A 23,103-nucleotide genomic window follows, 5' to 3' on the forward strand; every position below is an offset into this window, starting at 1 on the left:
GCCCTCTTTGGACAGAGCAGCTGGGACTCCGCTGTGCAAAGAGACGCGGGACCCCAACATGGGGAGGAGTTCACCCCTCTCTCTGATGCTCCGGGGGTCCCCCTCAGCTCTCTGAGACTGGGGCTGAGTGAGGGGGTGGACTGGGTTTACCTCCACGAGGGGGTAATGATACAGTCTGGATGTGAGATTTCCACTAGGAAGGAAGAGACTGAGCTGTACCATTTAGACACAGAGGGGGACCCTCTTCATACGTGAATCTAATCTGCTAAGATGTGAACTAAGCTGATGGGTAGTGACTAGCTGGATAAATGTCTCCCTTTATCGTGACTACTCAACAGCAAAATGCTCCGCTGTGATGAAACAACATTTCCTGTGGAAAATACAACGACGTGCAAATCACAAGCAGGAATGTTCTGGGAAATGATGCAGGTCCAACTTCTACTAAATTAAATAATGAGGAGTAGGAAGACAATTATTAACCAACCACCCCCGCAGAGAAAATGTTGATTTGCATTCAGTTGTAGATGAACAACACCTGTCAAGCGTAGACTGGGGTGGAAATCTAAACCACAGAGCAAGCTGTGGCTGGGTTGAGTGAGAAGGATGTGGGTTTGTGTGAGCGTGTGTGTGAGCGTGTGTGTGTGTGTGTGTGTGTGTGTGTGAGTGAGAGAGAGAGAGAGAGAGAGAGAGAGGGAGTATGGCTGCCACAATATGGTGGTGAGCTGACCTTTAAAGATCACCTCTCCTTACTGGTCACTAAGTGTTTAAAATGGTTAAATGTCAGGTTTCTTGTTGACATGTTTCTTAACGGAGGAAAAAGGTCACACACAGCTCCAACCACACAAAACCACAAGCAGGGGCAGAACAGACACGAGAGCGTGAAATCTGCTATCGCACTCTGAAGCCACAATAAAAAAACATGAAACTATGGTGACGAGTTCTCTTCAGACGAATTTTAAACAAACTATGGTGACGAGTTCTCTTCAGATGAATTTTAAACCGCATGTGGATAACCACCTTAAAGGCCATTAAGATGTGCTTGCTCTGGCTGCCTAAGTTAGTTTTGACACATCTCAGTGAGGATTTTCCGACACTGCCATATTTTGTTCATCTCTTCTCTGAACTGCAAGTCTGAATAATCCCTCAGATGCTTATATATTTAGGCTACAGTTATGATTCACTGTATACTTTCACACAAATCAGTGTGTGGAGCTCGACTGACTAGTGACACAGTGATTCCACAGTTTTCCCTTCCATTTTCTCAGTCCATCTACGCCTTTATTTTAGAATGTTATGAGATAAGATGACCTTTCTTGATCCCATGCGTCTCACTGCCTGACAATGGGCAAAATAAAATAAATAAATATATAGATTTATAAATAAAATAAAGAAATGGGAAAGTCCTTCTCCTGAAGCATACTGAAGTACTGTATATCTGTTTAAATGAACCCAATTAGTACACTTTTCCTGCTTGAATTCTATGTGTATTTTACATGTATTGTATGATTTTGTCTTCTACTGAGGCTACGTTTTACATATGGCTGTCCAATTATCAGTGTGGAAAAATATTTAGACTAAAACTAAAACTCAAATCTGGAAAAAGTTTTCCCCCCCTGTATCCTTCTCTATCTGGATGATGTGTTAACTACTTAACCATAGAATGCCGTGTAGATAACTGACACTTGGTTTGTAATATACTTTATACTAACCTTGAAAAAAGTCTGTTTTAGAATACAAAGATGATTAATATGTAAAGCGATCAATAAAAATGATACTGTGCACGGTGATACAGTTCTGAAGGTTCTATGAGAGTGATGATAAAAAAGTTAAGACAAATCACGAGAGAAAGGTAGAAAAAGGGAAGGAGAGAAAGAGAAAAAGGGAGGGAGAGAAAGAGAGAAAAGGATAGAAAGAGAGAAAAGGGAGGGAGAGAAAGAGAGAAAGAAAAAGGGAGGGAAAGAAAAGGAGTGAAAGAGAAAAGGGAGGGAGAGAAAGAGAGAAAAGGGAGGGAGAGAAAGACAGAAAAGGGAGGGAGAGAGAGAGAAAAGGGGGAGAAAGACAAAAGGAGTGAGAGAAAGAGAGAAAAGGGAGAGAAAGGGAGTAAAGGGAGAGAAAGTGAGAAAAGGGAGAGAAAGGGAGTAAAAGGAGTGAGAGAAAGAGAGAAAAGGGAGGGAGAGAAAGAGAACAGCAGGAGAAGGGAGCGTGTTCCTGGAGGAGGTGACTCACCCCCTGACTCAAAGCATGAACAACTAACTAACTAACTCAGCAAAGGTTTTGCAGTTAATGGACGCCTGATTTTATGGTTAGGATCCCCTTTCAGAAGAGGGAGGAGAGGTGTTTGACATTGGTCCTGTCTGATGAAGACCCTGTTAGGTATGAGCTGCATTTGTGACACTAAGGGAGAACGAGAGATAATGAGTGTGTGCAGATTCTGTCCTGATACACTCTCAATTATTTGGTCATTGCGTGCGTGTGTGTGTGTATGTGTGTGTGTGTGTGTGTGTGTGCATGTGTGTGCATACATGTGCGTGCGTAAGCCTGCTTGAGTTCCACATGAAGGCATGTTTTCATTCCCCACACTCCATCATGCGTTCATCTCCAGTCTCTTTATTTGGCCGTTCTTTGTGCATAAACAGTTTCATACAGGTTTTTTTTTTATATTACAAATGTATCCTATGTACAAAAACACACTCAGAAGCAATCAGGGCACTGTTTGTTTGTGTGTGTGTGTGTGCGTGTGTTAGTGTGTGTATGTTTGTGCGTGTGTTAGTGTGTGTGTGCGTGTGTGTGTGAGAGGGAGAGATATCCTCAAGTTCAGGTTGGCAGTGCACACTCCTTCATCAGATCTTGGCACAGTGCCTTTCATTCGCCTCATCCCTCTCTTTCATAGTTTCCTTCGTTCCGATCACCGCTGTGAGTTCTCCTGTTGCTATAGCAGCAGCTGTCAGTTAGTCTGAGTTAGGCGGAGTCCTGCTCATCTTCGCCAGTACTGTTGAACACACACACAAACATTTTTGATACACACTTTTAACATCAGCAGAATAAAACAAACAGGTACTGTATGACAAGGTAACTGATTCACGCGCACACACACACACACACACACACACACTTCATACCTGTGCAAATTTGTGAATCTGCTCGACCACTGCAGCAAACAGCGCCCCCACACTCTCATCAATCAGACTCTGCATGTAGTGCACCGCCTCCTCATCGGAAAGGTCCAATCGGAACTTGTCTTGCACCTGACATCATCAGAACCCAGGAGGTCAGGTCAGTTCATAAACACACACACACTCAGATTATGTTTGTTTTGTGATCATTTAAAAATATAATCTACTCTCTCAATCTTGTGTACAGCTGAACAAAACGAAGCCGACACACATAGACAGACAGACAGACAGACAGAGAGACAGACAGACAGACAGACAGACAAACAGACAGAAAGAGAAAACTTTTTGCATGCTATGATGGGTTTCAAAGCTTCAGTCGCCTTATACAGTTGTTTGCTAAATCCTGGAGGGATTCTCAGTGTCTCCCTACATGAAAGCAGAAACAGCGTCAACTCACCTTTCTAACAGTCTTGTCAGGCTCCAGTGCAATGTCAGGGATGTTGGCATCCACCATGAGAGAGAACAGATTTAGGATCAGGTTGGAGTACCTGCAACGAGATACCCAAAGCATTACGGCTGTGTGTGTGTGTGTGTGTGTGTGTGTGTGTGTTACCTGCGCAGGTGTAGGAAGGCGGTATAACACTGCTTCCTAAACTCCTGGTACTGTTCGCTCTGTGTGTGTGTGTGTGTGTGTGTGTGTGTGTGTTACCTGCGCAGGTGTAGGAAGGCGGTATAACACTGCTTCCTAAACTCCTGGTACTGTTCGCTCTGTGTGTGTGTGTGTGTGTGTGTTACCTGCGCAGGTGTAGGAAGGCGGTATAACACTGCTTCCTAAACTCCTGGTACTGTTCGCTCTGTGTGTGTGTGTGTGTGTGTGTGTGTGTTACCTGCGCAGGTGTAGGAAGGCGGTATAACACTGCTTCCTAAACTCCTGGTACTGTTCGCTCTGTGTGTGTGTGTGTGTGTGTGTGTGTGTGTGTGTGTGTGTGTGTGTGTGTGTGTGTGTTACCTGCGCAGGTGTAGGAAGGCGGTATAACACTGCTTCCTAAACTCCTGGTACTGTTCGCTCTGTGTGTGTGTGTGTGTGTGTTACCTGCGCAGGTGTAGGAAGGCGGTATAACACTGCTTCCTAAACTCCTGGTACTGTTCGCTCTGTGTGTGTGTGTGTGTGTGTGTGTGTGTGTGTGTTACCTGCGCAGGTGTAGGAAGGCGGTATAACACTGCTTCCTAAACTCCTGGTACTGTTCGCTGTGTGTGTGTGTGTGTGTGTGTGTGTGTGTGTGTGTGTGTGTGTTACCTGCGCAGGTGTAGGAAGGCGGTATAACACTGCTTCCTGAACTCCTGGTACTGTTCACTCTGCATGCCTCCCATCCCCTCCACCATCTCCTTACTCAGCTTCATGGGAGGGGGGAGGGGCTTGGGGTCACGACCCAGGATGTAACCAAAGTCAATATGGAACAACTTCCCTGGATGAGGGAGGGAGAGAGAGAGAAAGAAAGAAAGACAGAGTGAGGAAGATTATGTATCTGGTTGATATGTTCTTAAGTTATGTCTCTGCATAATTGATTAGAGGCATGACAAACACATTTTTACAAGAAATTTTTATGACAGGAAATTTGTTCAGTAATACTCTTTATATAGAGGAATCTATCATGTTATTCTTCGGTTTCAATTTTTTTTTTCTGTAAGGTTGGAATTGGTAATGCTGAAATATTGATGACACTGCAGAAATGGACATTTGGTTAAAAGTTATGGATATTTTGTTAGTAAAAAAAATTACTTGCTGAAGGACATTAACGTGTGCGTGTCCCAGTCCGACCCCGTCCACTTCCTAGTCAATGTGTTCTGGTATTGTCTGGTGTCTGTTCCAGGTTTTACCCCTACCCTGGTTCCTGGCTGACTGACAAGGGAGGTGACCAATCACCAGCGCCTGTTCCTGCACACCTGCTACCACTCACCTCATCAGCCCTGGCTTTTAAGCCCGGTCCATCACTCCTCACCAGATTATCTCGCCTTTGTATCATTGCTAATCCTCTCTGATAGTTAGTAGTCAGCCTGTTAATATTCCTGCCTGTATCTGCGATCTGCCAGGATCTCTTGCCTTTTGTTACCGACCTAAGCCTGTTATTTGCCACGTGAGTTTTCGGACCCTGGCTACGTTTGTCTGTTTCTGTCTGTCTCTCTGTGCCCCGACCTCTCCGACTGCCTTGCCTGCACCTTTGCAGAGATTTCTTCTGCCATTAAAAGATTCCTGCTGGACTGCCTTTTGTTTTTGGCTGTCTAGCTTTTTTCAAACGAGTCTGCTCATGGGTTCTCTAGTCCTAATGAGGCCTCACCGGCCCTGACGTGTGGAAGAGGGTTCAAACGTGTGGTACCTGTTTTGGTAAGCAGCAGGTTGTCCAGGTGTCTGTCTCCAACGCCCAGGATGTACGTAATCACACAATAGCCCGCTGTGGGGACACACACACTCCATTAAACCACAGGCAAAAACATTCAGTACATTCAGTAAACACACAGACACACAGACACAGACACACACACACACACACACACACACACAGACAGACACACAACTCACCACAGCTCTTCACGTATGTGTCCATGACTTCTGGGCTGATGCCATAGGGCCCTTTTTCACTTGGTGCATGTTTCCTGAAGAAGCTCTGCACAGACACACACACACACACACACACACACACTTGTTTACACATACCATTTGGGCTACAAATGGGCATTCTTTGCTAAATGATATACAATGATATAAAAGTCAACAAAGGTATATGTGCAAACAGCATATAATCACAAAGAAAAGCCAATGGCTTGTCTGAGGAGTTCCCCATAACAGAATAAATACTTAAAATAAATATATGAAATATATTTTAAAATATAATACAAATACAGCTGGAGAGCCAAATCTATGGAGTGTACGAGATGCTAGTGCGTATCTGTGAGATGAGACTGTGTGTGTTTGTAGGGGAGGGAAATGTGATTATGTGCGTGTTACCTGAATGTGTGTGTGTTTGTAGGGGAGGGAAATGTGATTATCTGCGTGTTACCTGAATGTGTGTGTGTGTTTGTAGGGGAGGGAAATGCGATTATGTGCGTGTTACCTGAATGTGTGTGTGTTTGTAGGGGAGGGAAATGTGATTATCTGCGTGTTACCTGAATGTGTGTGTGTGTTTGTAGGGGAGGGAAATGTGATTATGTGTGTGTTACCTGAATGTGTGTGTGTTTTTAGGGGAGGGAAATGTGATTATGTGCGTGTTACCTGAATGTGAGTGTGTTTGTAGGAAAGGGAAATGTGATTATGTGCGTGTTACCTGAATGTGTGTGTGTTTGTAGGGGAGGGAAATGTGATTATGTGCGTGTTACCTGAATGTGTGTGTGTTTGTAGGGGAGGGAAATGTGATTATGTGCGTGTTACCTGAATGTGTGTGTGTTTGTAGGGGAGGGAAATGTGATTATGTGCGTGTTACCTGAATGTTTCCTTCAGTAGCTAACACTTCAGCGACAGGTACTGACTGAACAAACTGCATAAAACCTGGAAAAACACACATACAAACACTCAGTGTGTGCTAAGCAGTATCATAAACCTCAGTACTATGATCAGTGACAACATTTGTGTACTGTTCTCTGTGTTTGTGTGTGTGTGTGTGTTTGTGTGTGTGTGTGTGTGTGTGTGTTACCATGCTTTGTGCTGGTGGCCAAGACTTTATATGGAGTCAACTTCAAGTCCAGATTTTCTTTCCGCAACAACTGAGCGACAGAAAAAAAACAATCAAAAACTGCATACGTATATACTAACACTTTGTTGTTAGTCGTAGTGTGTGAGTGAGTGAGTTAGAGTGAAAGAGAGAGAGAAACACATACCTTGTCCATGAGTGATATGATCTGCAGGATAAGCTGGTCTTGTCTGAGGTCATCTCCGTGTTTGAAGATAACGGGGTACAAGCCTCCATCCTCTGCCTTGAAGATCAGCTTAGCAGGCATCAGGGCGCTCTGACCAGAGAGAGAGAGAGAGAGAGAGAGAGAGAGAGAGAGTCACACACAGACAAGAACACTGGTATACACACACCACACACAATACATAGACAATAAATACACCCTCCCCTACACATATATACACACAGAAACAGCCACAAAATGCCACAAATACACATATTTACAAAAAGAACACACACACACCACAAAAAGGAATACACAATACACACACACACACACAGAAATAGCCACAAATACACGTCTTTACGGAAAGAACACACACACATACACACACACCACAAAAAACAACAACAAACAGGAATACACACACACACACCTTGAAGAGTGTGGCGGTCTCTGGTATGATGCCCTTGATGCGGACCTGGGGCTCCAGAGGGAGGGGGATGGGCTCAATCTCAGACAGGTTCACCTTCTCATTATCAGCCAGCAGGGCCTGCAGTCGCTCCGTCTACACACACACACACACACACACACACTCAGTCACCATCATGACACATGCATCATGTAAGTAGCTATGTGTGGGGAACTGGTGTGAGTTGAGCCTGGTGAGGGTTACACCTGTACAAGCTGTGGGCTGGTTTACGTTAATGTTTGAGAATTTGTCTGTATAAAGTGGGAGTATATTGGAGTGTGTGTGTTTGTGTGTGTGTGTGTAATATGTGAAGTGTCTGTATAGTGTCAGAGTTGATTTGTGTGTGGGTTAATTTGTGGTTTAATTTGTCGTCATGGGTGTGAGTTGACTGTGCTGAATTGAAGGTCTGTGCGTTGGTCTGTGTGTGTGTGTGTGTGTGTGTATGTGTGTGTGTGTGTGTGTGTGTACGTGTTACCTTCTTCTTGCGGTTGCCACTCTCTCTCTGCACAGCCTTCATGAGCTGCACCAGTCTGTCCACAAACGTCTGCTGGGCCGCGAGCAGAGAGCGCATCACCCTCACACTCTTATCCCCCTGACAGAGAGAGAGAGAGAGAGAGAGAGGAGGATGAAGAGAGAGAGAGGGGGGGGGAGAGAGAGAGAGATGAAGAGAGAGAAAGGGAGAGAGAGGGGGATGAAGAGAGGGAGAGAGGGGGAGAGAGAGTGAGAGAAAGGGATGAAGAGAGAGAAAAGAAAGAAGAGGAAGAGTGAATGCACACTGACAGGGAAGCAAAGTCTGACATACTGTATATGTTTGCGTTTGTGTGTCAAAATGTGTTTTACGAGTGTGTGTGTGTGTGTGTATGTGCATGTTTTGTCTATCTGTATGTGTATGTGTGTGTCGTATGTGTGTACCTTCAGCAGAGCCTGGCTGAACCTCCTCATGACGCTCAGGTACATCTCATGGGTCTTTGGGTCTCTCTGCTGTGTGTCCTGATCCTCACACTCCACGATCACATACCTGCAGAGGAAACACACAACAGTAACAACCCTGAATAATGACACAGGAGTCTCATATGAAGTCAGATCACATACCATTCACTGATTCACTGAGACACTATCCCAAAGAAGACCTACAGAACATATCACCCCTCCAACACACATTCACACACACACACACGCCCAAAAAATGTTCTTACCAATATAGATAGTTTGCCAGCGTGGAATTCTTACAGGCTCGCGAGATGAGGAAAGTACATAGGTCCTGCTGTGGGAGAAGAAGAACGCACACACACGCACACACACACACACACACACACACACACACACACACACACACACACACACACAAAGAGTTACCCCATAGCCTTTTTCCTAACTAATTATCTTTCACCTTCTTCTCCTTCTCCTCTTACCTCCAGGATGTCTCCGTCTGTTCCCTCCTTCCCTCTCTGTGTGGTGGGGGCAGCTGCTGTAGACACCTGTGAGCTGAACATACACAGTACAGGTGCTTCTGAGTGTGTGTGTGTGTGTGTGTGTGTGTGTATATGTGTGTGTTAGTATGTGTGTTAGTATGTGTGTGAGTGTGTGAGTGTGTGTATGTGAGTGTATGAGTGTGAGTGTATGAGTGTGCGAGTGTGCGAGTGCGAGTGTGTGTGTGTGTGTTACCTGTCCAGGTCTCCCAAAGTGGTGCTCTCCCCCATCCCCCCCTGGCTGTCCCTCTTGTTGCTGGGCTCCAGGCCGCTGGTGATGTCTGTGTAGCTCTCATACTTCAGGGCCTGCACCAGCTGCAGCAGGTACATCAGCAAGTCCTAAACAACAGCATATGTGTGTGTGAGAATGAGAGACCAAGTCAATCAGAGTGTGTGTGTGTGTGTGTGTGTGTGTGTGTGTGTGTGTACGTGTTCCAGCTGCTGTGGGTAAGATAACAGAGCATAGACAAGCACACTTCATCCTTAGTCTGTGGTGAAGACAGTGGCTTCAGCCTCTCTCCCACACACACACACACACACACACACACACACACACACACACACACACACACACACACACACACACACACACACACACACACACACACACACACACCTCATCGTCGGCCTGCTCCAGGCGGGCCACGGCGTAGCGTCTGACGGTGGGGTTGGTGAACTGTGAGGAGAGCAGCTCCAGAGAGTCCTCCACGTCCATGGGCCTCCACTTCCCCAACAGCTCCAGCGCCTGCTTGGCCTCCTGGGGCAGCGCCCAGTTCACACACTTCAGGAACTTAGTCAGGGCCTGCCAGAGCACGAACACGAACACGAACACACACACACACACACACACACACACACACACACACACACACACACACACACACACACACACACACACACACACGAACATAGACACACAGACACACACACGTCCACATCCACAGAAACACACAAGTTAGGAAAATAGGCCCACACAAACATGCTGTATGCTGCAAAAGGGGCACATGTCTAAAGAAAACATTTCCACATAGTTCATTCAAGAAATGATTTTATGGTCCTTGGTAAGTTTACTTTACCACATGGCCCACGACCAAAAAAAAAAAACACACATGATTTTTAAAAAGGCACTTACATACACATATGAATTTTATGACATTTTGCTCATTCATGGAGTAATTTCATGCCCTGACTGCTTACAGTATAACTGAGGTCATAAAATAACACATAGCACACACACACACACACCTACAGACAAACACACACACACAGACCTTCTCCTGAGTGGTGAGGTAGTAACGGAACTTCCACACCAGGTCCTGCTCCTCAGAGTTCAACAGCTTGGTTGGGGGGTAGCTGACGATGATCTGCCGAGGACACACACGTTTTAACATGTTTATCTCTCTCTCTCTCTCTCTCTCTCACACACACACACACACACACACACACACACAGTCACACACCCTGCACACCACCAAAGCAGCAATGCACACAGACACATAACAGGCCAGCCCGTACAATCAGCAAACCCTAACCACACACAACACAGGCGAAATGCAAAATAGGCATACTGTCTAATAATTAGATGTTCAAAATAGGCATACTGTCTACTAATTAGATGTTCAAAATAGGCCTACTGTCTAATAATTAGATGTTCAAAATAGGCATACTGTCTACTAATTAGATGTTCAAAATAGGCACTGTCTAATAATTAGATGTTCAAAATTGGCATACTGTCTAATAATTAGAAACTTAGAAAATTGAAACTTTTAGTTTACTGGTCTACTGCCACTTAAGCATACTATCAATCACCAATGCACATACAGACAGACCTCCACCCCCACCCACACCGGAAGAGTGACTGACATTGAGCTGGTCTCTGGTCACACACACACACACACACACACACACACACACACACACACACACACACACACACACACACACACGGAGAGTGACTGACATTGAGCTGGTCTCTCACACACTCACACACACACACACACACACACAGAGAGTGACTGACATTGAGCTGTTCTCACACACACACACACACGGAGAGTGACTGACATTGAGCTGGTCTCTCTCACTCACTCACACACACACACACACACACACACACACAGGGAGAGTGACTGACATTGAGCTGGTCTCTGGTAGCAGCGTTGGGCTTCAGGTCATGGTCAGACGGTCCACTCCTCAAGCTACGAGCCAATTTGTGGTGCTTACTCTCCACCAGATTCTCCTGTCAGATTGAAAGAGGTTAAAGTAAGTGCGTGCGTGTGTGTCTGTGTGTGTGTGTGTGGCAGAGGTGCACTGAGAGTTAAATAATAATTTGCATAATATGTGTCTAAGAATGTCTAACAATCCTGTAGTTCTGACTATCCCAACACAGGGCATACGTGCACATGAGCATATGTGTGTGTGTGTGTGTGTGTGTGTGTGTGTGTGTGTGTGTTCTTACCATGCACATCTGGGGGTCCGGCACTTTGACCATGTCTGAGCTGCTGAGAAGAGGGGCGTTATCATCCCCATCCTATCAAGAATGAGGGACAAACACCATTAACCAATCAACAGCCATCAATCACTCATTCACTCTGCCAATCACTGAGCACCAGAGACCGTTATCCAATCAGCTGCTAGCTCAGTTAACCTTGAATGAAAACTCAGAATCTCTCACTCCCCCCTGGATTCCACTGGTTGCGAGTCTATGATGTCAGAGTCTATGATGTCACCTCTGCGACACGTTTTTGTTCCGTGGAGTATTTCAGCAGAAGAACATTTTGTCTGCCCGATTTGATTGACTTGAAGATTTGGTCATTTTTCCATGAAATTTGTGCTTCTACCAAGGAGGCAACGTAGTTAAATGGTTTCTTTTTTAGTCTGTGTTTGTTTGTGTTTATTGTTTTTGACAGAGCTAATACCGTTAAGACCAGTTATGAACGACATGCATCAAAGACTTGAGTTTTACTGGTTCAAAATACATTCATCCTCATAATTATTTAGTGTGTTTCGCACATAGTGCCTGTTAGCAGGAAGACAACACTTGAATTTCATCTCCTACTTGAGAAACTAGGGGGGCTTCCGTCAACAGTAGACTCTGGGTGTATTTATAGCGAAGCAAAGTGGAGAGACGCTTCTGAGACGCGCTGCAGCACATCTGAGACGCAGATATATCTGGTGGATACTGGAGGTCACTCACTAAATCAGTGGTCTTCTTATAGTGGACATACTACTCCTGTTCCTTCTCGCTTTCTCTTTCTCTTTCTCTCGCTCTCACACACACACACCTTCTCATAATAGACAATGCTGTATTCTCTCTCTCCAGTCTTCACCCTGGGAAACTCCACCATCAGGTACATGAAGTTGGAGCTGCGCTTCTCACTCTGAAACCACACACACACACACACACACACACACAGACACAGACACACACACACACACACACACACACACACACACACACACACACACACACACACACACACACACACACAAACGCACAAACATACATTACATTATTTATTAAAGCATGAGAATAACTTCCAATAAATTCCAAATGTATTTAAAAAATACTCCGATAATCTGATCGTAAGAAACGATGCGCGTGTGTCTTCACTTAAATATCTCACCTCATTGATCATCTCTATCTCCCGGAAGGTCAACCGGTCCAGCCAATCCACTTTAACCATGTGACCTTGCCTATGGGCCTTGGTCAACTAGATCAATAGGGAAAGAATAAGAGGTTGACAGAGATACAGAGAGGGGAAGTGGTTGAGAGAGAAGGATGTAGGGGACATTATATTAGATCAGGGGAGAACTCAACAATCCATCCATCTGTGAGCACAGGGTGAGCACAGAACAGCCAATACGAGCATCATACCGTGTCTCAACAGCCAATCAAATGCAAGCTCACTCTCATACTCAGACTTCAATTAGTCGCCTGTGTAACCTCAATAAATTCCAAGCATTCAACTTCATTTTTAGAATCCTGTACCCTTTGTCTTCTTGACCAGTGACACACAAGCGGCCGACATGTTAAAAGGCTAGGAGCTTACGGCCACGTTGTGTCTGGTACAGAATGCCTGGAGGGCCTGTCAGTTAGTCGGCACAGCACAAAAATGGCAGTAAGCAAAATTAAAGTTAACCAACCAGGGTGCTTCACAAACGGACAGTGCTTGTTAAATAACAAATCATAACATTGGAGACTAGCAAGGCTCTTTACTGAGGTCCAGTCACAGTGATCAAGTAACACCAGAGGCTAACGTGTCTAGCATAACATGACATACCATAACATATCCACTTAATAACAATGTAAACAAAATGTTGCTATGTTGCAGATAGGCACAGGCAAATATAAAACCACACACTCATTCACAGATGTACTACCCCAACACACACACAGACCCACACACACACACACACACACACACACACACACACACACACACACACACATACAAAAACACACCAGCTCCTAGCCTTCTCTCAACTCCTACTCACATCACTCAGTACCTCCAGGTCTGGACCCTGGAACAAACAAGGGTTAAGATGCAACTAGGAACAGGAAGTCATCTCTTATTCTCTATCTCTCTCTCTCTCACACACACTCTCACATACACACTCACTCTCACACACACACACACACACACACACAAACTTCTTATCATTTAAATCCCCACCAAATCTCACAATTCATTCACACATTCTCTCATAAAGAACACACGTGACACAAACAACAAACATATTCGACATTATGCAGTCACAACAAATACGCTCTATTCTGTAAATTCTACCAGATTCCATCAAAGTACACGCACGCACACACACACACACACACACACACACACACACCTTGGCGAGGCGGCCCATCTGGTCTTCAGACAAGGAGCTGCTGGTGCGGCCGGGGGTGGAGCTAGGATCAGCCCCGTCCCCTTCCACGCCAGGCCACACCTTCAGATCATGCATGCCCTGCCGGAACATTCTGGAGAGGAGAGGAGGAAGCAGAGGGGAAAGAAGAAATAATTTATTTGTAGACGTGGTCAGATAGCAGATAAAGCCCCATCTATGCCCACAAGTGCGAACTGTCAATAACACCAGTCTTCTCATTTTTACAAAACATCAAAAAGAATCTGGGGATGTTCTATAAACTAGCCACCTACAAAACATACCTTAACAATCAATCAAAAACGACATATATTTGCTTTAAACTCCACCAAATGTCTACCCCATACTAACCCATGTTTGCCAAATAAGGTGACAGTGGTGCCCCCTACAGGAGTGGCTCTGCCAGGTCCGTAGACGTCCCAAACAGTCAGCGCCACCTGGGCACTCTGAGGGAGGTCTGGGTACTTCAGTGGCAGCCGCAGCCACTCGTTCCAGCTGGAGAGAGTGTAGTTACACACACACACACACACACACACACACACACACACACACACACACACACACATTAACACACACATGATTAGTAATTAGTGACCACACACACATACACTTTCTGTCCATGTTAACCCTAAGTGTACAGAGGGACCTAAGTGTACAGATGTTAACGACAACCCAAATGATAACACAACTAGTCAATATAAAATCATACAAACACACATAACCTCAAATAATGTACAGAAACACACACACACACACACACACATACACACACAACACACACTTACTTCCATCGTGTGCTGAAGGCCTTGTAGGAGGTGCGTACGGGCAGGGCGAGAGGCTTTCCCTCGGCAAACACCTGGGAGGTGACGTACAAGTCAGAGCAGGTCTCCTGGTAGAGGCCGGAGAAGCGCAGCATGGGGTCCTCCAGCAAAGCCTTATAGCTCTTCCTCTCGCGGCGGCCTTCCAGGCTGCCACTGGGAGAGAGGAGAGCAGAGAAGAGAAAAGAAATAAGGAGAAAGGAGAGGAACAGAGAAGAGAGGAGAAGAAAGAAGAGAAGAGGAGAGCAGAGAAGTGGAACGTAGAGGAGAAGGAAGAACAGAACAGAAGAGAAGGACGGCAGCACAAAAGAAAAAGAGAGGGAAAAGGTGGGATGTGAGGGAGATTAGAGATGTGTAAGAGAAGAGATTCAAGAGGAAAAAAGAGAACAGAAACAGGGATATGAAGGGAAGAGTAAAGTGAATTCAAATTGTGTGTGTGTGTGTGTGTGTGTGTGTGTGTGTGTGTGTGTGTGTGTGTGAGGTAGGGATACATTTGTTTACATACAGTTGCCAAGTTACTGGTGTGGTTAGTACATGCAAGATTAGTTAGTCTCCTGTAGGCCAACACTCAAATTTGACGACTGAGAATTTTAAGTTGGGTTGGAATTTACTCTTTCAGATGGATATGTAGCATACAGCGGCAAACAGTATTGTGAGCTGCTGTCAAATGACTTGGATGCTTTGTATCACTTAACCTAAAAATGCGAGTATGAGTTAACTGTATTCTCCACGAACACAAATATATTAGCATCTTTGACTCGACGTAATGTCAGGAGATCTCGCGAAAATCTACACTTCATGCGCGTGGGACTCATTGGGATGTCGGACGTCATTTGTGTGACCCTCCCAGAAAACAAAACAAAATTAAATTCGTTTACTGGCTGTCACGAGAGCGGCGCGAGGGGCGATGAGCGCTCGGAATGTGGTGATGTCAGCGGGCGCGAGCCTCCACTAGCGTCCCAAGCTCTCTCTGCGGGCTCGTAGAGGTTCGCAGTTTTCCTTGATTCACAAACGGTTGCCATGCCTTTCCAGTAAACATCGCACAAACAGGAGAAATCTCTCCAGAAAAGTCAATTATACTTTTTACGTTAGCTAACGTTAGTTAGGTTAGCGAAAGTGATGTGGACGCTATCGTTATGATTCTTTCAGAAACAACAACACAGGGTTTAACAAATTGGCAATGTTATGTAATATTCATTCAATAACCATTTTACTAATGTCGTGTTATTCAATGTTCGCAGCATAGTGGTACTGACAATACTCGGGAGAAGTCAAAACAACATATAGCTAGCTAGCTCGTTAGTAAAGATCCCGTTTGGCTAACTTCTCTGCAGCTTTAATGGTTAGGATGAGTGGCAATCACAACAATGAGTCAGGCAAAAATGACTTACATTTTCAGTTGGACGTTGATGTCTAAGTCACAACTATAGACATAGTTAAATGTGTCCATTTTCTTTCAGTTGGAAACCCCGCCAAACAGATAAGCCGTCAGATACGAAGAAAACTATCCTTTTCCAGTAGCTTTGCAAGGCCTCGTAACCGAGACACTATGCTGAGGGGACCGCTAGCTACCAGAAATCCACCAGCACCGAGCTTTTCCCTTGTCAACAACCTATAAGCTGTCCAGGTCACAGGAAGACAGTTATTTGTACAAATCTGCCTGGTATGTGTAACTTATCCCCAACTTCGACACAGTGTGTTTACGGTAATGAAATTACCGTGATAGATAAGTGACTGTACATGATGTATTTTTGCCTCAACAGAAAACAACAGAGAGAAGTCTCAATACAGGCAAGACGAGTCGCTCCCAGTTGAATTGAGTAAGGCAGCGCTTTCCTATTGATCTCTGCATCGGAAATTGCTTAGTTGGCCTACATGGTTCGCCAGTTGAACTTCCTGGTTTGGGACTTAACGGCAAGCGGAATTGGACATTAATCACGTCTCGAACGAGATTGTAGAGAGATAGCGTTACAAATGGAAGAGAAATCGAGGTGGCAGCATAATTCCATATTCTGACACGCATGCATGTTGAAAACTGTGAACAAGAACAAAAGAAGAGAGAGAAAAAAGCTAAAATGGGAAAACACAGTCATATAATTTGTGTTTGAAATAATTCAAACATGTATAGCCTGTGGCAACATCGAGTGCAAAAACTGCTGAGCCCCGGTCATGCCAAAACAGCCAGTAGTACCATTGCACTGGGACCACATTAGGTCAACTTGTTGTCTTCCTGTTTTTGCCTGATCTCTCTCTCTCTCTCTCTCTCTCTCTCTCTCTCTCCTGTTTGTGGGTGGGAATAGAGACCTGTACAAGATGTTCTGCACCGATGTACCTTTTGCTGTTGTTTTGGAACTCCTATCTCCACTTTCATGCCAGACATTACCCACACTTCTCCCCACTTTACTGCAAGCAGATGCCTCTATTCACCTCTCTCTCATAAGAGTTGTGAGGTTATGAACCTAATAAAGAAGAACACTGTTCTTTCAGTTCTTCATTCATGGAAAAAACAACAATTTGTCAGTGACATAAAGGAACTTTCTCACATCATTACATAGCTGAGGGAGAAGCAGTGGAGAGCTGACACACCTGTCCTAAACCCTTTCCCCCTCTGACTGAGTTAGATAAGGCTCTATAAAAAAGAATAAATGAATGAATTGAATTAAAAATGTAAAACAAATGTTCTTGCAGTTACCAAAACACAGTAGAGGTTGTATTTTACTTTTCCAAGCTGAGATAAAGAACCAGAGGTGTACCATTTATACTAAAAACACACTTACACAAACTAGTGGGCCCACTTTTTCTTACTTTCTCGCTCTCTCTGTCACACACACATACACATTCACTGTCTCTTACTTGCACACACACAGTCTCTCTCTATCTTTCTCTCTGTCTCTCACACACAGACACATGCATGCACACAAACAAACAAATATTTGTTCTATAGTTTACACGCAATAACAGACCACCATAGCTTCATGCACACTTACAATCCACACTGCGTGTGCTGTGCACACTAATGTACTCACGCACATGATCATGTAATTATTCTCTTATTCTCTCTCTCCTTCATCTTCTCTCTCTCTCTCTCACACACACACACATACACTCAGGGGGTATTTAGCTGGTCAGGTTTTCCATGGCCTGGATGGGGTATAATTCCAGCCAGAACCAAGGGAAAGTGTTTGATTGTGCGGAACGCATCACTCAGCAAGCCACAGTCCAGTCATGGTGATTGGCTGCAGTGGTCAAGCGTTTCTTCAGGGCATTGCTTGCGTAAGGGCAGACGTCGAGCAGTCAGCATTAAGCTGTGTATGTGTGTTTAGTGTTGGGTCTGTTCCATGACTCTGCTGAGTTAGGCTTAAAGGTTGATCCCAAATGGAACCCCTAGAAAGTGGCTTGTCTTGTGTTCAAATGGCCTGGGCCAACCTGAGGTTCAAGTTGACAATCGTGAAGCAGGAACGGCACATCTACAACCATTAACCACTACGACACTTTGGGTGGTATCTGACCACAGTGTCGGTAGATGCGATTTTGCCTACTTTCAACTATAGCAAACAAATGTCACTGAAAGACCTGACGATGTCTGCGTTTAAACAATAAACTCAAGATTATAGAGAAATACAAATCCATGGTCTGGACCAACAACTACGCAGCCATATCACTAGTCCTGTGAATGGACTACTTTGACCCGTGGCTAACTGACAAATACTCTCCACACATACACAAGCTAAGCGAAACTTGGCAGAGGTACAGGAGTAACTGCTAATCCCATTGCCACCCTGGACAACTGAAGTCATACACACAGAGGTAACTGACCTGAAACTGCCCAGTACCTCCCTCATCTTACGTACAGAGGAGGAAGGTCATTGGGCAGCCCCACAGGGGGAACTGCCCCTACGAGGATAGCTGGGTGAGTATGCAGGGGTAAATCTGAGTCATCGTAGAGGAGACCAAGCGTGCGGAAGCCACGCAGTAGCAACACATTCCGTGGTTGATTGACAGGAAACTTTCAACACCTCACAGTCTACTAGTGTGTGTGTGTGGGGGGGGGGGGGGGCAGGTCAGGGGTGTTTAGCAGTGCAGTGGAGCCCCTGCAGACTCCTTCTCCCCCAACACCCCCACCCCACCCCAAGGCCTTGCTATCGCAAGATTTTCCAGCACACGCCGCCGCGTGATATAGTGGCAGAGATGAGCTAATGATGTGAGCTAATGCACTGCTGTGTTCTGGATCAGGGAGCATTAGCATACCCGCGTCATAACGGATGGACACACGCATACGCACACACATGCGTACGCATACATACACATGCATACGCACACACACATATGCATACGCAGACACACAAGCACACACACACATACATGCATACACAGACACACAACCACAAACACACACACATGCATACGCAAACACACACATACACACATGCATATGCAGACACGCGCACACATGCATGCACGCACCAATACCTCAAGCCCTTACTTCCTTTGCAACTGCCCAGCTCTAGCAAAGACACATGCAATTGACCAATGTGCCAACAAGTACAATTATAATAATAATAAATATAATTATAATAATGTAATGTTCTCTCCCTGATGCACACATCGACTAATTCACTTCACATATCCCAGAAAAGAGGAAATATTTAGTCTGGAATACACACATATACACACACACACACACACACACACACACCTGCAGCAGTCCCGCAGTAAAAGTCAGATCCCAGCCTTTACGAGTTTCCTCCTCCCAACCATCCACTGGACGGCCGACCTGTGTGAGGTCATCTGCCCAAGACACGACCATGACATCACCGTCATGAGCTCAGGGGAAGCTGACACAGGTCAGTTCAGACAGCCACAAACATGAATGTGTGTGTGTGTGTGTGTGTCTGGAGTACCTGGTTACTACTTATTCATGGTGGTCCAGGGGCTTAAAGGATGTCAAAGTCACAGCTTTTGCAAGAGCAATTTTGACATTATTACCTAAAAAGGGGGGACCACTGACACCTGAGAAAAAGCGGGTCCCCAGTATTGTTACTGGGTGCTGATTGGTCCCCAGTATTGTTTCTGGGTGATGATTGGTACCCAGTATTGTTTCTGGGTGATGATTGGTACCCAGTATTGTTACTGGGTGCTGATTTCAAGATATTGTCGGAAGCTTTGGCTAGCAGACTGAAGAGGTGCACGTTTAATACATGAGGATCAGTCTTATTGTGCGTGTGTGATGGTTTAAGTGTCCTTTCGACTGTGTCTATCTCTCTCTCTCTTTAGATGGTACCTGGTTACTTAGTCTTACTGTGAACCACTTTAAATGACAGCAGGCTGAAGTTAGTCCCCTGCAACTCTGACCATTTCATAGTGATGACTTCAGTCCACTATAGGTGAAAAGTTTTCAGTGATCTCATTTTGTCCTAAGCTCAGAAGAATTTCTTGAGAAGCGTACAATTTCGCAGAATTAATAAACAAGTCCTTCCTGTTCCTCTCTGTCATTCAGTTATCCTCTTGGACCAGTATACTGCCCTCCTGTTCAATCTTTTATGAGGCGGCCCAGAGTTCATGATGATAAAAAGTTAAATTGTCCAGCATTAATGAACATATTCCGGTAAGCTCTTTGGAAGCGCACTCTCTCTCTCTCTCTCCCTCATTCATTTCTTGCCTCTCTCTCTTTTCCTCCTTTTCCTCTCTTAGTCATCACAGGATGTGTCAGTGTTTCTACCGCTGGTGGAGGTCATGCCCAATGGTGCGGAGCAGCGCCCATCTCCGCCGAGGCCCCAGCGTGCCAATACCCCCCATGCCCCCACCCCCCACCCCACCAGCACCAACTGGACAAACCTGCCCCCCCCCACACCCTGAAATACACACCTCTTCCATGCAGGGGCTCGTAAAGATCTCTGGAGTATATATGGATTACACAAGGCGAGAGAGTGATCCAGAGGCTTCAATCAACTGAGAGAGCGTGCAAAGACAAACAAGAAGAAGAAGAAGAAGAAGAAGAAGAAGAAAGATAAAGAAGAAGATAAAGAAGAAGCAACAGCCATGATGGGACACTGGCCACTCACAGTCCTGCTGACCTCTCTGCTCTGGGTTACCTGCAGAACAGCACCTGCTGAGTGTCACTTCAGCTCACAAGGTGAGTAGCCAAGGCAAAACACACACAAACTCTGCTGGATCTTTTTTTGTGATGGTGACTTGGGTGGACGTCAAGGACTCTTGTAGAGTCCAGTGTCACTGGATTGAGGACTTTACATAACGATGACATAATCAGAACATTAAGACGTGATGGTAAACTCTCTGTGTCTTTTCAAGTGTCTGGAATGTCAGCTCTAGAAAAATTCTAGATTCTACGATTCTAGAATTTACATTTACATTTAGTCATTTAGCAGACGCTTTTATCCAAAGTGACTTACATATGTGCGACTCACAATTTACAATGTATCATGAGATCTCCCACGCTTACGTGGTACTTATGATATCAGTAATGTTTAAGTCACTTGCTTTTCTTTCAGTGCAGCATACATCAGTTGTTGATGGTCTTCTAAGCTATTAACGTGTTGAAAACCTAGAGAGCACTAGTGATCTAGTAATGCATTTACAGAAACTAAGGACATAGTGACACTATTTAATGCATTCATGTTCTAAAGCTTTCTGCATTATGGACATTTAAAACATGTGAAAGTGTCTCTGTCTCTTTGGTACTATGTGCTTTGTGTACATGAAATACTTTTAGCAACACAATGTGAACTACATGAGGAGTGCACGAGAAGAAGCACAACTACCCATTCACACTTTATTGTGTGTGTGGAGAGGATCAAGATTATTCAGTAATAAGACAAAAGCTACTCTGTGAGCATGTTTGTATTGTGTTTGTCTTAGAGGAATACTTAATGAGTACTTTTTGTCTGTGTTGTGCATTGCTCATGTGCTAGATTATATGTGCAAAATAAGGTGGTTTATCACGGGCTGCGTGGGTTTACATGTGACATAAAATGAGGTGTGAGTGTGTGTTTAGGTTACATCATTTAGAGCATGGGGGAAAGCGCAATATGAGTCTTTCAGGTTTCAGAAAATAATAATGTGTGTGTTTCAGCACTTTGTGAGTATGAAAAATAATAATGTGTGTTTCAGCACTGTGTGAGTATGAAGGCAGAAGCTACTCTTTGGGGGAGAGCTGGATGGAGCGGGGCTGTGTTCAGTGCACCTGCTTGCACCCAATCGGAGTGGGCTGCTGTGAGACGTGAGTGTACACACACACACGCACACACACACACACAGACACACAAGCTCGATCTCTTCCTTTCAAAAAGACGCATATCTATTTTCTCTCACCCAAACACATGCTGCCGTGCATGTTTAAACATGCAGGCAAATACCTTTTTCTTTTTATCTTTCTCCTTGCTCACACACACACATTCACACACTGCTGACTCTTAACATGTCTAAATACAAGTACACACACCTGTACAAACTAACGGACCTACAATTAACCCTTCAAATGCAAACGCCTTCACTGCCCTCATTCTTGTGTCCTCTCCCTGCAGGATCAACAGGCCAGTGGACTTTCCTGCCTGGTGTGAGGTGCGCGTGGAGACCCTAACCTGCACCGTGCGTCTGGTGCAGAGCGCTGACCCCCGTCTGCCCTGTGTCGCCCATGGCAACAGCCTCGACCCCAGCCACGGGGCCCTGGATATGCAGCTGGCGGGATAAGCAACCGACTTCTGCACCTGGACTCAACCCCACTCACCCCTGGCCCGCCTGTCGAATCCCAATCCTGCTTTGTGTCCGCCAGGAGACCCTTTTCACACGCTTCTGCAGTATAGGCTTTAGAACCTAAATCTGTGCACACTTAAAGGTACAGTCCATGATTCTGGCGAAAGGTTGTTGATATTTAAGTTCAACTGACAATTAATTTACACCCCTCCCTTCCATGCTCCTGTTAATTGGCTGGAAGACTGTATGGCTCGGTCCAACCGACTTGGTTTCCAATTTACAAAGCCAAGAATGTGTGCGCACGCGCACACACACACACACACACAATGGTCAGCTAGAGCACCATGAGAAGCAATTTTCTGAATTTGACTAAAAAGCAAATTGGATTAAAATCACAGGCTGCACTTTTAACTGCCTTTGCTTGAGTATGACTCAGCACTCCATGCAGCCCCTGTTGCTCACCACTCTCCCCCCATGTGGGTTGCTGATTGCAGTCTTCGCGTTTCGAGAAGTCTGACTCCTAATGTAGGATGCTAATGCCATTACACAGCCACAGAAGCCACTGTGTTGAGCACTAGTGGAAAATAAAGGCTTAGACGTCTGGATGGTTCCTTTGTCGAAGACACAGCTTGCCTTGTGAGCACACAGCAAACACATGCACTCTTTCTGTTGCCCCTAACTGTCTAAGCAAACCACACACACACACACACACACACACATAATCTACTGCTGCATACACGCACACACAAATGTACACT

The 23,103-nt window shown here is 45.2% G+C and overlaps 1 protein-coding gene across 3 annotated transcripts; it reads right to left on the reverse strand.

The window, feature by feature from the left end:
• Positions 1–2,587: 2,587 nt before the first annotated feature.
• On the reverse strand, positions 2,588–16,444 carry pik3c3 (phosphatidylinositol 3-kinase, catalytic subunit type 3). Of its 3 annotated transcripts, none has more exons than XM_031584830.2 (26): positions 16,027–16,444; positions 14,603–14,791; positions 14,169–14,312; positions 13,785–13,914; positions 13,434–13,460; positions 12,563–12,649; positions 12,221–12,316; positions 11,395–11,466; positions 11,071–11,175; positions 10,208–10,300; positions 9,553–9,738; positions 9,133–9,275; positions 8,880–8,952; positions 8,664–8,728; positions 8,380–8,485; positions 7,943–8,059; positions 7,432–7,563; positions 6,984–7,112; positions 6,800–6,869; positions 6,590–6,654; positions 5,692–5,776; positions 5,489–5,563; positions 4,411–4,579; positions 3,571–3,661; positions 3,120–3,245; positions 2,588–2,989 (listed from the first exon to the last, which is right to left on the reverse strand). In XM_031584830.2, exons 1-26 carry the CDS (start codon positions 16,083–16,085, stop codon positions 2,975–2,977), a joined length of 2,649 nt encoding a protein of 882 aa, XP_031440690.1. In that variant the 5' UTR covers positions 16,086–16,444; the 3' UTR covers positions 2,588–2,974. The 3 variants fall into 3 exon arrangements, with proteins under 3 accessions (XP_031440690.1, XP_031440689.1, XP_031440691.1); XM_031584829.2 differs by having other exon boundaries at positions 8,664–8,731; positions 16,027–16,443; XM_031584831.2 differs by lacking the exon at positions 13,434–13,460 and having other exon boundaries at positions 8,664–8,731; positions 16,027–16,443.
• Between the last annotated feature and the right edge of the window lie 6,659 nt (positions 16,445–23,103).

The sequence above is a fragment of the Clupea harengus genome, chromosome 18, assembly GCF_900700415.2.
Source record: "Clupea harengus chromosome 18, Ch_v2.0.2, whole genome shotgun sequence".
NCBI lineage: Eukaryota > Metazoa > Chordata > Actinopteri > Clupeiformes > Clupeidae > Clupea > Clupea harengus.